A 17,586-nucleotide genomic window follows, 5' to 3' on the forward strand; every position below is an offset into this window, starting at 1 on the left:
CGACCCTGTTCCTGGAGAGCTACCCACCTGTAGGTTTTTTGCTCCAACTAGATAATTATTAGAAACAGGTGCGCTAGTTTAGGGTTGTAGTGCACTGCAATAGACGTACACTTGAGGGCCGCACCTTTGATTTTCTAGTTTTAAAATCAAGAGACTGACACGTTGAATCCATACTGTACTTTATTCAGGTTAGTTGGCTCAGAATTTGCAACAGAGGCTGTTTACACAGGCAGCCCAATTCTGATCTCTTGTCAAATAATTCAGAATTGGGCTGCTTGTGTAAACACAGCCTTAGAACCCTCTAACAGCTTTCGTATCCAACGGAAGCCTTGTGTTTGCATGGTATGCTGAACCACAACACTCATTAGGAGGACCATCCTATCCATTTTAAGCTGATTTAAAATTACCCTGATTGCGGTAGTCTTTCTGAAGCTGCAGATAATTTATCTGAAATGGTGGATCACATAACTGCGGAACTGCACCCTGTCTTTCTTGCTCTGCAACAGTCCTAGGTATAGTTTGTTCTTGGCCTTGAGTCTCGTCTGTGTCCTGAAGACCTTTAGTGGTCAAGGATGCGCAGGTTGCCAGATACAATCTTGTTTTCCAGCACCGCTCCGGCAGGAATATCAATCCTATCTCCGTGATTGGCAATAATGATGACAGTTCCCTGTGGAATGGATAGTGAGGAGGGGGCGTAGACAAATGTAACACACAAAACATCAGCAGTTAGAGAGATGTCAAGCAAAACTAGCCCAGTATCAATTTTCTGTATTCCAAGTAAATACTATGCAATAGGAACCATTTCGGGTATGAAGCCTTTACCTTGAGAGAGACGTTCTTTCCGAAGGTGACGTCTCCTGAAACTGTCAGGTGATCCAGTTCTAGCATGTCTGGGATGCTCTCAAACCTCATCAGGAAGTCATGGACCTACAACCAGAACAGGTCACTTCTACTGTCAAGAACCTATTCAAACCATGAAATATGAATGACTACCTACTTCAAAAAAGACTCACACAAATATATATAAAATCAAAATGTCTGCCATAATGACTCAACAAAATGCATTAATCTACATTTTGGTTCCATTACCTTGGTGAAAGAGCTGCCCAGCTTGACGTGTGGCGTGGAGGGGAACTCCCTCTTCTTGCTCATGGTGAGCGAGCCGGCATCCAGGCTGTAGAGGTTGGACATGACCAGCAGCAGGTCCGACGAGGTCTTGACGGGAAGGAAGCGGCTACGGGGCACGTTGACACCTAGGGCGTTGTCGAAGGCCTTGATCGCGGCGCCCACCGCTGTTTCTAACTGGATCACGTTCAGACCACCGTCCAGCGTCTGGGGAGGAGGTAGTTGAAGGGTAATTGGTGCTAACGTTCAGTGAGTTTGGCGGCTATTACAAAGTGATGCAAATCTAATCGTAGTTGAGTCACTCGAGGCCATGGTTGACTGCCGTCTGAAAAATATTAATTCATATAAAATGGGATGGTTAAGAGTAAGTTTCAAAGGAAACCCTAAAACACATGACTACGAACTAAACCCACTGTAGATACAGATACCAGACTGTTTTCATTTTAAGGCTCTCCTTTCATCTGTCCTCTCACCTTGGGGTTGACAATGATCTCCATGTCCATGGCGTTCTGCTCGTGCAGCCTCTTAATGGCGGCCAGGGAGATCCACAGGTTGTTGGTGTTGAAGATCTTGAACTTGGTGACCGACTTGAACTCGTCCACGTGGGCTTTGGGCACCTGGGCAATCTCCAGCAGACGCAGCTTGTCGTCGTACTGGATCAGCGTGCCACCCTGCGGAGGAGATTGAGAGGCGTGGCAGGAACCATGAGCAGTCAGGAAATGATAGGCTGTATGCCATTTTACATTGCGGTACAATACGGAGAAGTCACTTTCATCGTGATCTTTTCATCCTCTACCATTGTTGCTTTATCACTTTTTAACGGTCTTAAATCTTTAGCCCCAAGGTCCCCAAATACTGCCGAGGTGAGGACTCTGACATTCAGCGACAGTAACAATTTAATGAACCACCAGGGAGAAAAGAACCAGCAGTACCCCTTGCCTGCTTCTAGCTAGCACACAAACCTCTGCTCACCTTGACATCTGCGCGGGTCTTGTCCGTGACCTCCATGATGAACTCGCAGCGCTTGTCTTTGGGCTGCGTCATCAGGTGGTTGAGGATGAACAGGTCCACGGTGGCGCCCAGGTTGTCAATGTTGGACACAAAGATGTACTCCTTGCCCGCGGTGATCAGCTGGTCCAGCAGGCCGGAGTTGTAAAAGCTGGCGTAGATGTCTCCGTGGCCGGGCGGGTACCAGGCGTCGCCGTGGTCGCCGTGCACCCCCAGGTCCTTAGCCACAGGCAGCAGGGACTCCTTGTTGATCCTCGGGTATCTAGAGGGGCAGGAGGAGAGTTTGTCATTTACCTTTATCTATACAGGTAAGTCAATGAGAACTGATTCTTATTTACAATAACAACCTGTCAAGTGAGGTAGAGGTGAGAAGAGAGGGAAATGGAGAGTGGAAGAGAGATGGATGGGTGTAAAAAGGAGAGGATGTTCAGGAAATAGTTGAGGATCGTAATAGAACAGGATCATGTCCAGTACAGAGAAAATGGAATGTACCTGAACTTGTCCAAGAGCAACGCTCATTAGGATTTTACATTGCAAAAAGGCTTTAAAACGGTGTGCCCTGCTGAACACAACCCATGTGTATATTTCTGTAGGCGCGGACGTCTGTGTGTGTGTTACCTGCTCTGGTTGAACGTGTGGATGTGCACCCGGTGGTGTGTGTACTTCTGCAGGATTTTCTTGGTGTCCTCGTCTGTGTTGAAGGAGTTCATGAGAACCAGAGGCACGTCCACGTTGAATGTCTTGTTTAAGTGCTGAGAGGGGGAGGCATTTTTACAACTGGAGTTTGGCTCCCAAATAGCTTGTCATTTCATCATAAATTATGTTGAATGTAGAAATAGGAATATCTAGTACTACAATAACTAGCTCTAGTTAATATTCTGGCTCATACTGAATATTCTGATATCTTTTAAGTGTTTTATGTTCACTCGGACCAAAAAAATGGTACAGTACAGTATCCTCTACCTCTATTTGATGGACAGTGAGGTCCAGGAAGGTGTTCTCATTGCGGACACTGATGACACTCTTGGGGCCCTTGCAGCCCATGCTGGTGCCCAGGCCTCCGTTGAGCTTGACCACCACCAGCTTGTTGAGGCTGGCCGCCACGCTGTCCGGCAGCACCTGGGCCTTGATCTTGTCATAGGGGTGGATCTGCAACAGAGAGGGAAAGAAGTACAGGTCAGAGGTCAGATACTAGGAGTAGCCTGAAGATTTATCACTTGCCCAGAAATGTATAGCTGTTTAAACACAGACGGGTAATGTTTAGAACACTTCAGTGCAGGCCACATGTTCCTCCACTAGTAGTGAAAGTAGTGAGGAAGTTACAGAAATTGATGGATTCTATTAGACAATGGCGAGGGTCCAGATATCAGTTTAGGCTACAGGAATTTGTTGCGGTTTGGTCGTTGTCAATAAAATAATTCACCTGTCCAACGGGTTAACCATAGAGAAGACTCAACTTGTCGACTGCTCAGTTCACTTGCCCCGGGCAACCTTTTATATCAATCCCTGTGAAAGTGATCCTTGATGTTGGATCTTCAGTTCAGCAGTTGACAGCTTGGGGGCAGTATTGAAGTTGCTCAAGGTAGGGTGGGGGGGGGTGGAGTGCTCTGTTGGAGCGTAGGAGGGTTGGAGAGGGAGGGTGCTGGCATCACTCCAAACCCCTATTACGCAACAGTGCTACTCAGTGAAGCCATGGCAACAGCTGTCAAAACCCAGAGCGGTGGAGCTAAAGTACATCCTCACACAGAGACTGAGGGGAGAACATAACACCCCTGCAGAAAATGCCTACATCAAGGTACAGCGGTAGCCTACATAATTGAAAAGGGCAAACTGTTAATATGGTATGTTTTACTGTGAGCTGAATACAGTAAGCTAGATGGGGTATAGTCAGACTTTGTGGGTATAATTAACCATTTGAATGTCCTTTCCTGTACTTCCAGTCATTTAGAATACTTCCCAGGGGACAAGGAACAGGCCCTCTGGCCTTTACTGGCCCCGCTGTTGGCAAATGGAAAAATGACACGTCCTTTTTGTCCTCTTGTGTTGTACAAGGAGTAAATATAGAGTGTGTGTGTGTCACACTCAAGACCTTAACTTCTACACAATCCGTTACACTGCCTTCAACACACATACAGACACACCTCCTTACTTTACCTCCCTCCCATCCTCCTCACATGCATAGACAGACGCAGGAGGGTGCGAGGACACCTCCTGCTCAATGTTTCCACACACTTCCTGCACCGTCGGAGGGAGGCTACCCTTTCAGAGTTGGCATGGTAACAGGCAGCCAGGACTCATCCTCTTCCTTACTGCTCACACCTTCATGGGACGAACCATTGAGACGAGAGTGTGACCATGAAGGAATTCAAACCATGAAGGAATCCTCACAGTATATTGACAATGTCTTCCCACAGATACACCCACAATAGGCCATTTCAAAGCTATCCTATAATTTGATATCCCAATGCTATGGGCAGTGTTCTCCAGGACCAGACAGATTAGGAGAAAGCCTAGTCCTGTACTAAAGAAAAAGGCTTACATTCTGGGAAACGTGCCCTATAGGCTACAGAGGCAGGCAGGCTATGCACTTCTCTCAACAAACCCCATTTATTGTTTCACAGTGTGTACTGTATTCAGTGTGTATGGACTATTGGAAAATACACAGCAACGTAAGACACGGGAATAGGGAACTCCTTAGGAAAACACCTCACGTGAGTTGTTGTTAGGTGGTAGAGGGTTCAAAACCCTTTTATAGTTCAACCACTAGGCTGATTATCGCCACAACTATAGCCCCTTTTAAATGAATAGGAGTCTGGAGAGCCGGGTCATTCTACTTCCCTCAAGACATACAGGCTAAAATAATCTTCAATAAGGATTCTTAAATAGCTGACCTTTAGCTGCAAAAAATATATATTTTAAACAACATTTAGGCTAAATCTTCATGTTGGTCACCATTTTGACATGACCAAAGACTGGCCCAAGCTCTACAATATCCAAGACCACACAACTCTCATGTCAAAGTCAAATCAAGATTAAATGTCATTAAATGCCATATTACAACCTATGTGTTGTGATAATTGCGTTGTTTGCTCTATAACCTGTTAGTTCATATTCCTTGCGAACGTGATACAAAAGTATGTGGACACCCATTCAAATGAGTGGATTCGGCTATTTCAGACACATCTGTTGCTGACAGTTGTATAGGAATCGAGCACAATGTATGAATTTATGGTTGGATCAGAATCAGCGTTATTATTGGCCAGTACGGAGAATTAAGTAAAGTCCAAATCTACCATCCATGGCTAATTTACACTGAACAGAAATATAAAAACGCAACATGTAAAGTGTTGGTCTCATGTTTAATGAGCTGAAATAAAACCTTAGACATTTCCCATATGTACAAAAAGCTTGTCAAATTTTGTGGACAAATTTGTTTATATTCCTGTTAGTGATCATTTATCCTTTGCCAAGATAATCCATCCACCTGACAGGTGTGGCATATCAAGAAGCTGATTAAACAGCATAATCATTGCACACATGCACCTTGTGCTGGGGAAAAGAAAAGGCCACTCTAAAATGTGCAGTTGTCACAACAAAATGCCACAGATCTCTCCAGTATTGAGGGAGTGTGTATTTGGCATGCTGATTGCAGGAATGTCCACCAGAGCATTTGCCAGGGAATTGAATGTTAATTAATCAACCATAAGCCACCTCCAACATCGTTTTAGAGAATTTGGCAGTACGTCCAACCAGCCTCACAACTGCAGACCACATATAATCATGCCAGCCCAGGACCTCCACATCCGGCTTCTTCACCTGCAGGATCGTCTGAGACCAGCCAGACGATCCTGAGGAGTATTTCTGTCTGTAATAAAGCCCTTTTGTGGTGAAAAACACATTCTGATTGACAGGTCCTGCCTCCCAAGTGGGTGAACCTATGCCCTCCCAGGCCCACCCATGGCTGTGCCCCTGCCCATTCATGTAAAATCCATAGATTAGGGCCTTATTTATATGAACTGTAACTCAGTAAAATTGTGGCACGTTGCGTTTATATTTTTGTTCAGTATAGAAAAGGTTCAATTTTAGCTAACAACACAACGAGATGCAACAATTCAAGTTGTTTCTGCCAATGACATATTGCTCTTGATGTGATTGGAGTGAAGCAAGTTCCAAACTGACTTCCCTTGACACTCTTTTTGGTGCGCCAGGACCATTCACAGTTGAGTTCGCTGTTTGGCTATTATTTTATAGTTTTGTTTTGTTTTTTAATCAAGGGAGGCCAAATGCTCGCTGGCTTCACTTGCATTCAATGCTACGGGCAGCAACAATGTCACTCTTTTTGACCAGACCGCATCGGATAGATAGATGGTCTATACAGAGACAGAGGGGCACTGTTTTGCTCGCTCGGATGCTTTTTCTGGTGAGATACATTTCAGCCTCTTGCGAATTGAAGAAAATTTTGGTAAAACGTTTTGGTGCGCCTGGCTTCCCTTGGCATCCATGAATACGCGCCACTGGGGAAGATACCAGTATTGCGATATTTTTTCCATGGCAAACATTAAAATACAACAGAACAAACACTTTGGCCCTTTAAAACCTGCTGTATGTAGAATATTGTGTGTTATAGCTTGAAAAAGAAATACTTGTGACTCTGGAGGACAATATAATGTTCGTTTCCAACATTAGGGCCGTTTTCCTAAAGAATTTAACAATGTTTTTTGTTTTGTTTCCTTGCCACGATACTGCTATCGTCCCAGGCCCTAATCAAGATATCTCAAGAGTATCAAAAGATCAAGAGAGAAGTAACCAAATGGTTTTCTAATGACTAATTCCATCACCATGAACATTTTGCTCTCGAAGACATACCAATGTTTCTTACCTTATGGGGGATCCTTCCCAACACACAATAGTCTCTCATGGCTCTGTTGGAGTCAAGACCACACAGCGTCTGAAGGTGTGGGTTCACCATCGTCAGTCATAACCCAGCACAATAAGATGCGTTTACCAAAGTCTGGGCTATTGAGGTGAAGTGCCATTACTCTCAACAACAAAAAGAGGTTACTTTCATTGTGAGTTACGTAGTTCCCTTTACAAAGACTAAACCAAAACCAACCACCATTAATTGAAACTGAATTTGAGAAAATGTGATGAGCAAGGCTTCCTGTGTGGTCTTTCAAGAGAATTTCAGTCGCTCAAACTCATAAGGCTTGAGATAATCCATGGGTTTTCCTGGGGATCTAACAGAGTTTATTCATGAACCAAATGTGGTTTGGGCCAAAGTAATACAGTCCGATCTGGCAACAGACTGGACTAGATTTAAAGGAGTGAAACAGCACTTATTTATAAGGCAAAGAAAGAGTTTTACTAGAGTGAAGCAGAGAAGAACCAGAATAATCTCTTTAGAATGTGGAAAACTATCAAATCAAAAGTGTACAGGTTGATGGTACAATGTCTGAAATGCTTCCTATAAATACTGTAGTGCCACAAGGTTCCATACTTAGGCCGTTATTATTCACTAGGCTACTCAAAATGTAGGGTTCATTCCATGCACTTAACTAGCCGACAAAGCATTAGAACAACTAAATATTGAGAATGCAAACTCGAGGTGCGTTTTCAGGCTTCCTAGCAGCCATGGACTTCAAACAGTCAATCTCTGCAAAACAAGCAATATTGACCTAAGAGCAAAAGCTTTGCGTTTTGCAGATACTGTGTGTCCTTGGCGATGAAGCGATTACATAACTGGGAGGGAATGGAGAATCTGGTAGAGAAGCAGACGGTATCTATCGGGTAATAGAAAAACACTTTAAATGGACTTGTTTTGGGGAGATTCACTCAATGTTAGGTACATGAACTCACAAGTCAATATTGTGCAGATGTATTGCATAAGGATAAACGATTAACCCTTTCAGAGCCGTACAGCTTCAGTCGATAACAAGGCGAACTACAACATGATGAGATTGAACTCATAAGAACTTAACAGAACTTCAAACTCAAGGTCTCCAAGGTGACCTGTGTCTATGTCACAAGTGGGGAACGAGCCCAGATCCGGTTTCAAGTTCCTTACTCCTAGCCTTATGGTCGTGACCATGAACCACGTCCCAAAACAAGACGGTCTTAAGACGGTCCTAGAGTGAGGTTGCTAGAGCAGATAAGCCTACACACCCACGAGGTGGGTTCGGGGCAGGGTAAGCCAAATATCACCCCAGGCCAGAATCCTGCTCCCTCAAGGCTGTGCTTTCGAATGCTGGAGAGGTCAGGCTATTTATAAGGTAACCTATGAGCTGGGGGTTATTTCAGGAAGGTGGGGTGTCAGGCTCTCAGAGATACTGAAATGTCACCCAGGTGATAAATAGCTGGCTGGCTTTGGCCCATAGCTACACACTCTGTTCTTGGATCTGGTTACCTCGTTTCAGTTCTGTTGGTGCGGGGTGCTTGTTTCCATACCTTCCTACGTACTCATTATAATCTGTGGGCTTCACGAGCTTGGGAATGTAGACTCACAAACAAGTGTGTGCATCTATATACCAACTGGATGTAGCCTTCCTGCATGTGGCCTAAGTGTTCCATGGGTCAGTGGTTCCAGCCCAGGTCTCCCTGAAACGCCCCCCTCCTTCCTTTAACGGAGTCTACCTCCTGTCACCGCAGGCGCACTCTCTTGACCAGCACTACTCAAAACGCTACGTTCTTCGACATTTAGACTCGGGGGGAAAAGCCCACGCCCCAGTGACCCTTAAGCTGTAACACTCCCTCTCTGACTGGAGCCTCACATGTTCCAGTCAGCTGGGAGAGGATGGGGACGTAGACCATGTGGAGGGCTTGGTGTTCTGACGCCTGGCTCCCGTCCCAGTGGAGGAAACCCAACACTGGGCTTTCTGTCCCAGACTCTCCCCTGGTATGCTGCAGGACGACAGGACCACAACATTCTGCCCCCATAGAGCCAGGGTCACATGACAGCCACTGTAACTCTACAGCTCTCATGTTCAGTTCAAAGGGGCCGCATCTATCTGCTCAGATGTTCATTGTAGAAGAGGGCTGTGGCCTACAGATCTAATCTCACCCAACATACACATAGAGATGCTACACTCAAAACAGTGTTTCTGAGACCCTAGTTTGTGGACTAGCACTAAATATGCAACAAAGACTTTGTTAAAAATAAAATAAACTACAGGTCAGATAATCCCTTGTACAAGCGGGTCTACACCTGCAGAAACAATGGATTTCCAATGGTAAGGAAGGGATCCATTTTTAGACACAGGCTGATCTGTATGACAATGTCTTGTCATGCAAATAACAAATGCCTGAGCTTTAAAACCAAGGTTAAAACCAAACTACTCACCAGATCCTCTGGGGGCTTGTGGATCTTGTCCCATTTCACAGAGGGTCCTTTCACCTGGAGGAATCTGTGGAAGAGGTTCTTAAAACCCTCAAAGTCCTTTTTGGAAATCTGAAACAGAAAGTGCCAAGGATCAGACTCTGCATGGACGCAAATGATCAAGATCCACATTATTGATACATTATTAGCATCCAATTCACACGCAGAACATAGCTTGATAAAAATACTGACACGATTGAAATCATAACATTACTAAAGCCTAAATCAGTGTCTCCCAAACCTCTAGTAACTTTAGCCATCTCCACTTAATTGATGTATTCCAGAACACCTGATTCAACTAATAAAGGGCTTGATTTGGGGGGTAATTTGTTTTGTTTTTACACTCATATAGCAGTCAACACACATCCATGAGCATACCACATATGAATGGATATGAGCAACATTTTTCATTTACAAAAATCAAAATCAATAATGTCCTGTGGTCTTGAAGAGAATAATTAATCAACGAGCAGAAATATGGGATTGGTAAACTAGACTTTGGTAGTCAGTTGGTTTTGGCTGCAGGTGTTCCTGCCCGTCACTGTGATTCAGTCAGGGGTTAGCCAGTCTAGGAATTGAGATTTTAGGAGGCTGACGGCGAAGTCAGTGTAGAGTTGTGTCCGTCTTTCATGAAGCCGGGTTAGGGACAGGGTCTGAAGTGCCTCAGTATAACTGGATTATCCTCCTAGGATGGTGCGGCATACCCTCTTCTGAATACGCTCCAGGTCACCAGACTGGGCCTGGTTCAGTGAGCTGTGTCAAGCCGGAGCACAATATTCCAGGGTGGGGCGTCTGTAGTCGGTGTAAATGCAAACCAGGTCTTCCTGTGGCACATGGAACCTTTTAAGGCGGCGAAGGACAAAACGTTTTCTGTTGCTCTTGGTTACCATAGTAGCAAACTGCTTGCCCCATTGTAAGTCTTTCTGTACCATTAGCTCTAAAAAAGTGTTCACACTATCACACACTTTGAGCTCCTGGCCCTCGATCCAGAAAGGGTCGTCAACATATTTCCACCTACTTTCGACATCCCGGGCTGTGCTGTCAATGGCTGAAAGGAAGATGAGAGGACCCAGAAGAGTTCCTTGAGCCACATCTCCTGTCAGCCTGATAATTAGTAAAATATTTGAGTCAGGTGTGCTTGTACTGGAATAGAGTACCACAGTATGAGTCATAAAACCTAATGGTCAAACAGGGACATGGTGTTATTAACCGTGTAAATCTCTAGGACAAGGTGACTTTATCAATATATTTGCCTGTATTTATGAAACGCTAATTAGCGTTGATACAATAACTGTTAGCAAAGGTGTCAGCTAGAGATGACGTGCAGGAGCTTGCAGGGATTTGAAGTTTTGCATGATGTCTACTTTGGTGCAAATTATAATTTTTGATTTTGGGGGGGTAAATCCTACTACACCGGCTCTGACGCTCGTCGGATGTGGCAGTGCTTGAAAACTATTACGGACTACAAAGGGAAACCCAGACGCGAGCTGCCCAGTGAAGCAACCCTACCAGACGAGCTAAATGCCTTTAATGCTTGCTTCGAGGCAAGCAACACGGAAGCATGCACGAGAGCACCAGCTGTTCCGACGACTGTGTGATAACACTCTCGGTAGCCGATGTGAGCAAGACCTTAAAACAGGTCAACATTCACAATGCCGCTGAGCCAGATGGATTACAAGGACGTGTACTCAAAGCATGCACGGACCAACTGGCAAGTGTCTTCACTGACATTTTCAACCTCTCCCTGACCGAGTCTGTAATACCTACATGTTTCAAGCAGACCACCATAGTCCCTGTGCCCAAGGAGGCAAAGGTAACCTGCATAAATGATTACTGCCCCGTAGCACTCACATCGGTCACCATGACGTGCTTTGAAAGGCTGGTCATGGCTCACATCAACAAAATCCTCCCTGGATACACTAGACCCACTCCAAATCTCATACTGTCCCAACAGATCCACAGATAACGCAATCTCAAATCACACTCCACAATGCCCTTTCCCACCTGGACAAAAGGAACACCTATGTGAGAATGCTGTTCATTGACTAAAGCTCAGCGTTCCACACCATAGTGCCCATGAAGCTCACCACTAAGCTAAGGACCCTGGGACTAAACACCTCCCTCTGCAACTGGATCCTGGACTTCCTGACGGGCCACCCCCCAGGTGGAAATGGGTAGGCAACAACACGTCTGCCACGCTAATCCTCAACACTGGGGCCCCTGAGAGGTGTGTACTTAGTCCCCTACTGTACTCCCTGTTCACCCACGACTGCGTGGCCTAACACGGCTCCAACACCATCATTAAGTTTGCTGACGACACAACAGTGGTAGTTAGGCCTGATCACCGACAACGATGAGACAGCCTATAGGGAGGAGGTCAGAGACCTGGCAGTGTGGTGCCAGGACAACAACCTCTCCCTCAAAGTGAGCAAGACAAAGGAGTTGATCATGGACTACAGGAAAAGGCGGCCGAATAGGCCCCCCATTAACATCGACGGGGCTGTAATGGAGCTGGTTGAGAGTTTCAGGTTCCTTGGTGTCCACATCACCAACGAACTATCATCTCCACTCAGGAGCCTGAAAAGATTTGCCATGGGTCCCCAAAGTTTTACAGCTGCACCGTCGAGAGCATCCTGACCGGTTGCATCACCGCCTGATATGGCAACTGCTTGGCATCTGACCGTAAGGCGCGACAGAGGGTAGTGCATACGGCCCAGTACATCACTGGGACCAAGCTTCCTGCCATCCAGTCCCTATATAATAGGCGGTGTCAGAGGAAAGCCCCAAACAATTGTCAGAGACTCCAGTCACCCAAGTCATACAGTTTTCTCTGATACCGCTCAGCAAGCAGACCCTTTTTTCAATTTTTGCCTAAAAATACATACCCAAATCTAACTGCCTGTAGCTCAGGACCTGAAGCAAGGATATGCATATTTTTGATACCCTTTGAAAAGTAACACATTGAAGTTTGTCGAAATGTGAAAGGAATGTAGGAGAATAACACATTAGATCTGGTAAAAGATAATAAAGAAAATAAAACAACTTTTTTTTTTTACCATCATCTTTGAAATGCAAAAGAAAGGCCAATATATGAGTTTAGGCATAATTTAGATTGTGGCCACTAGATGGTAGCAGTGTATGTGCAACGTTTTAGAGATTTAGACTGATCCAATGAACCATCGCATTTATGTTCCAACTTTTGTATCAAGATGTGCCTAATTGGTTTATTGATAACTTTCAGTTCATAACTGTGCACTCTCCTCAAACAATAGCATGGTATTATTTCACTGTAATATCTACTGTAAATTGGACAGTGAAGTTAGATTCACAATAATTTAAGCTTTCTGCCAATATCAGATATGTCCATGTCCTGAGAAATGTTCTTGTTACTTACAACCTCATGCTAATCGCATTAGCCTACGTTAGCTCAACCATCCTGCGGGAGACCCACCGATCCTGTAAAAGTTCACAGCATCTACCCCTAACCAATAAGACTGCTGAACAATTAATAAAATGGCCACCGGACTATTTACACTGACACCCCCGCCTCACCAATCCAATAATAGCATACACAGTTAAATACTTTTTGATGTGTCATATAGGCTACATCTGAACTCAATATTTGTATTACAAATGATGTGCATCATTATTTCTCTAGTCTGTTGATGCAGTCTGTTTGGTGAAGCGTAGACTTTCATCATTTCCTGCCCACTCCCTATAATCAAAGCATTCTGCCCTCAACCCTCCTTTTTGACCTTTGCTTAATGGCTTTCATGTACGTTACAGTTCAGTGTGTTCTAAATGCCCCCATTGGTATAATCATTAGAACTCCCACCTAGCCCATCTCACTGTTCGTTCCTAAACCCTCCGGTCTCCTCAGTGGGTTTTAATTGCCTTTTCTCCCCCCTCCGCAGTCTAACTTTAATGTGTTGTGTTTGAAGTGAAACGAGGAGCAGAGTAAAAAATGAACCACTTACTCTACAGAGCGAGAATGCTTATCTTGTAAGCTTTTGCCATCGTGCCAATGCTTTAGTTAGCAGTAGCAATGCTAACTGCATACAAACTGTTTGCTAAGCAGGGAGAATTGTCTTTCCAGTTTCTGGTCATATGGGTTGTGCACTGTGCTTGTTGGATGGCATGGTAATAGCTGATGCTTTTGTAAGGTGAGGGCTCAGTGGTGATGAAAAGTGACAATGATTTCTGTGGGAATCTATGGCCTACATCATATAGAGAAGGGGTTTAAAAGCAAGCCTGCTGGGGCATAAAGTAAACAAGGGGGAAAAGAGTGGGGAGGTGAAAAGATGGGGAGAGGAGCAGAAAGAGGTAGGAAGAGCGAGTCCATGTTGTGAAATCATGAAGTATGTGCACTGTGTTTGACCCATTGAGAGAGACGCAGGTCATTCACCATCCTGTTGCCCTGCTGGACTGAGTTCTGGGAGGGTAAGACATTTCCTCACTCCTCCAAAAACAACCACCCTAGATACACAAACATGCACCAGGTACTCTCGCTCCAAACTCCTAAACCCCAGGCCCACCTCCTGCTCAGCCCCCTTGGCTGTGGTCAGCAGCTTCTCCAGCTCTTTGTGCATGGAGGTCTCATGCTGAAGCCGCAGCTTCTCCTGAAACTCTGCCATCCCGGCTTTGCTGAGATCTGCCGGGAGAAAGGAGAGAGAAAAAAAGCAGAGGTATTTCATCATTCAGTCTGCTTGAACCATTCAAAACAATCAAATAGTATGAGGCCAAAGGGGAGAGAGAGAAAAAAAAGGAGTTTGTTCATTCTGCAGGAACCATTCAAAACTATCAAAGACAGAAAATGGTCAGTTTAAAGATCAGTCAAAACCTTCTTGAAACAACTGCATGCCTGTGTTCTAACGAGCAAGGCAGCTTGTAGTCATTCATAAGCAAGCAAGCACATTATTTTACAATAAGTGAAATGGAACATGGTTACATATGATGCCATGCAAATGTCTACCCACATGTTGGCTTGTTGGATCTATTTTAATGGACATCTAGCATTTTCTTCCTATGTCCATTATACCATGAACAAGTCAAGCCTATTGGGTCAATATTATCCATATGTAAGTAATTTAGCAGACATGCTTGTCCAGAGCGACTTACAGGAGGGATGCTCAAGGGCACAAACAGATTTCTCACCAAGTATGCTCGGGGATTCGAACCAGCAACCTTTTGGTTACGTTCCTAACCAATGATAGCCTACCTGCCCCTCCATTATTGAACCAGTCAACTGTGGTTCATCCACCCTCTGTTCAACACAGGATGTATTATGTTAAGAAAATAATATAAAAATACCAGCAACCCAGCTCTGGTTACAATTGACATGCAATTGTTACAATTGACATTTTCACTCAAGATGAAAATATCCCCCACTAAGAGATTGGTAGCCTAATTTGGCAATTTCCAGTATTGCATAATACTGATGTGGTGAAATCTATAGCCTCAGTAGCCTAAATTCAAGATGGCATCAGAAAAAAATAGATGGGTAAAAAGAATGCACTGCCTTTCAAAAAGTGAAAATCATTCCAAACTAAGAGAAGACAAAAAGTGACTTACAGATTCATGGAAAATATAACTGTTTAAGAGCCATCAATAGCAGACAGGTACAGAAAACGTACCTTCAAAAACAGACATCTTTGGAAGTATGACAAAATATGTGCCAAGAAAGTTTATCCAAATAAGATCCCAAAAGTCTAGGCTTTTTTTTTCTTCGAGTCTTCAGTAATTTGCCAGAAAATATTACAATAAAAGATAAACGTCAATGACTTGACACCAGATACCAGTGACTGCCGCTCGCGCTTGAGAAAATATGAACTGCAGTCTCAATAAACAACGTACCAATCCATCAGTAAACCAGACACCACTCATCAGTTCAGATGTACTGTTCTCAGCTCTCTAGGGTTTCCACTAGATAGCACAGCCACAAAAGTCTAAATGGGCTACGTTGTCCAAAACAAAGTGTGTTGCTTTTTGGTGTTAATTTAAGGATAGACATAAGGTTAGCAGTGTGGTTGAGGTTAGGTTTTAAATCGTATTTTAATACGATTTTTTTTGTAGAAATGGGCGGGGTTTTGGACTTCGTGGAAATGGTAGTTACTGACAAACCCTCTTAGCAGGGAACAATCGCTAAATGTCTCACTAACGGAACTAAGTTACACGCATAACGTTATTTGATAAGTGCTTGCCAGCTGATATGTCCGATGAATGTATATGTAGGCTACAGTGCCTACATGTAAACCTTTAGCACAGCAGGCAGCCGAGAGAGTTAGGAATTAATATGGAGTTAATGTATTATGGAACACGTATCTCTGGTCGTATCTATACGTCACATTCGTGGGAAAAATATGTGACGTTAGATTTGCCCACATTTCCCCATAACGCAGTTCCTTGAATAGCATGGTTGGTCCTACCCCGCCGTTGATAAGCGGCTGTTTAGCACTCTGGCGTACGGTTCATACATTATTTGTATTGATTAATTTGACCCTGGGTTGACTTTAGCCACACGATGCGCTATCTTGGTTACATGCCACTGTACATTTGGAGACGAAGTGGCAGGGGCAAGTTAGCCATACTGCAGCAGCGGTAGCAACCAAGATATCCATGCCAGCAGCCAATTGTTTAGTTTATAAGGCTCTAGTAGTGCATTTACATCACACGCAACATGTTTCAAACGTAATTCATTGCATTGGCTACCCACCTGACGATAATTATTTTGATATCAATCCACCAAAGAACTCCAAGGTGCTTGGCTACTTTAGCGAGCTGGGTTTCGGCCTGTGAAACAAGTGACAAATTAACACTTTAAAAGGTACATTTTCACTGTCCTGAGGAGTATATTTATTTTTGACAGGCTTCTTGCAACACCAAAGTAAAGCCGGAAATGTCGAAGTTGGCTTTTTGCCAGGCCAGTTAATGAGGGCAAACGATTGGTGAGTTTAGTGGCCAATCAAAACATGCGAAAATCCGCTTACCCAATCAGAATCTTGTTCACGAGGGTGGACCTGAGCTCTTCCAACTCTTATTTTTATAACAAAGGTTCTCCATCAAAAATAAAAAGCATAAATAAAATAAAATAATTTACGAATTACCTAATGCCTTTCAGATGGCAACTCTGCTGACTAATCTGAGTATTAGTCAACAATGACTTTGTTCAGTAGATAGCCTAAATCACCTTCTTCTCCGATAGTATTTTTCCTTTGAATAGCCTTTTTCCCCAAACATCTTTGAGCCTTAATCCACCCCTCCAAAGAGTCGCCAAACACACCCCAAACCTCAGTGGAGGCCTTCTGCTTTTGGGCCTGGTACCATGCCTTTTTAGCCCACCAGTCACTGCATCTCAGTGCTGGAGGCGTCACTACAGAGACACTGGTTTGAATCCAGGCTGTATCACAACAGTCCCTTAGGTCGGCGTACAATTGGCCCAGTGTCGTCCTGGTTTGGCCGGTGTTGGCTGTCATTGAAAAAATAATTTATTCTTAACTGACTTGCCTAGTTAAATTAAAGTTAAATAAAATGAAAATTCTATACAATAATGTATTTTTGTAATTTTATGTGATCTCTTCAAATAGTTCCCAAAAGCTTAGCCTATATAGCCTTCTGTAATTTGCTAACAAATATTGGACATTCAATGAAAGATGGACATCAATGACTTGAGACTAGACACCAGTGACAGCCATAATACGCTGTGTTGTTAAAGGAACACTAAATATTATAAAATGTTTAAAACAATTCACATGTAATTGTAATTTAATAGGATCTCTATGTGAGAGACTGTGTCCATCTTCTCCTTGGAGTGTATGAGTCTTCCGGATCCCCCTCTGCCTGCATAGCACAGCTCACCAAACAGTAGACTTCGAGTTCAGACCCTGGCCGCTTTGTAGTTTGTTAGGCACTGCAAAATGAGCAAACAGTGGCTTCCACAGGGTGGTCCAGGATGATTGATTAAATTACTGATTCCTGTTTCATGATAGGTTCTCAGATGGTTGTAAAAAACTTTTAATTCATGCAACTGCTATTTTTGAAACATTGATAACTCATGGTAAGAAATCATTGGGTAACAGGGAAAT

At 44.0% G+C, this 17,586-nt stretch overlaps 1 protein-coding gene across 4 annotated transcripts; it reads right to left on the minus strand.

Annotated features, from left to right (window-relative positions):
• Positions 1–167: 167 nt before the first annotated feature.
• On the minus strand, positions 168–16,397 carry LOC112265281 (UTP--glucose-1-phosphate uridylyltransferase). 4 transcript variants are annotated; one of them, XM_024442439.2, is made up of 10 exons: positions 16,218–16,397; positions 14,041–14,156; positions 9,470–9,577; positions 3,097–3,282; positions 2,752–2,885; positions 2,098–2,395; positions 1,599–1,796; positions 1,090–1,332; positions 823–927; positions 168–667 (listed from the first exon to the last, which is right to left on the minus strand). In XM_024442439.2, the coding sequence occupies exons 2-10, from the start codon at positions 14,137–14,139 to the stop codon at positions 560–562; spliced, it is 1,479 nt and encodes a 492-aa protein (XP_024298207.1). In that variant the 5' UTR covers positions 14,140–14,156; positions 16,218–16,397; the 3' UTR covers positions 168–559. The 4 variants fall into 4 exon arrangements, with proteins under 4 accessions (XP_024298207.1, XP_024298219.1, XP_024298198.1 ...); XM_024442451.2 differs by lacking the exon at positions 16,218–16,397 and adding an exon at positions 15,359–15,502; XM_024442430.2 differs by lacking the exon at positions 16,218–16,397 and adding an exon at positions 15,139–15,352.
• Between the last annotated feature and the right edge of the window lie 1,189 nt (positions 16,398–17,586).

The sequence above is a fragment of the Oncorhynchus tshawytscha genome, linkage group LG02, assembly GCF_018296145.1.
Source record: "Oncorhynchus tshawytscha isolate Ot180627B linkage group LG02, Otsh_v2.0, whole genome shotgun sequence".
Lineage (NCBI taxonomy): Eukaryota > Metazoa > Chordata > Actinopteri > Salmoniformes > Salmonidae > Oncorhynchus > Oncorhynchus tshawytscha.

What these genes read in the sequence shown, in the direction of transcription:
- LOC112265281 (XM_024442430.2), bottom strand. An exon ending in AGACCCGCGCAGATGTCAAG is followed by an intron (nt 1,797 to 2,097) that starts GTGAGCAGAGGT and finishes TCTCCTCCGCAG; the next exon opens with GGTGGCACGCTGATCCAGTA. An exon ending in AGATCATTGTCAACCCCAAG is followed by an intron (nt 1,333 to 1,598) that starts GTGAGAGGACAG and finishes CCTCCTCCCCAG; the next exon opens with ACGCTGGACGGTGGTCTGAA.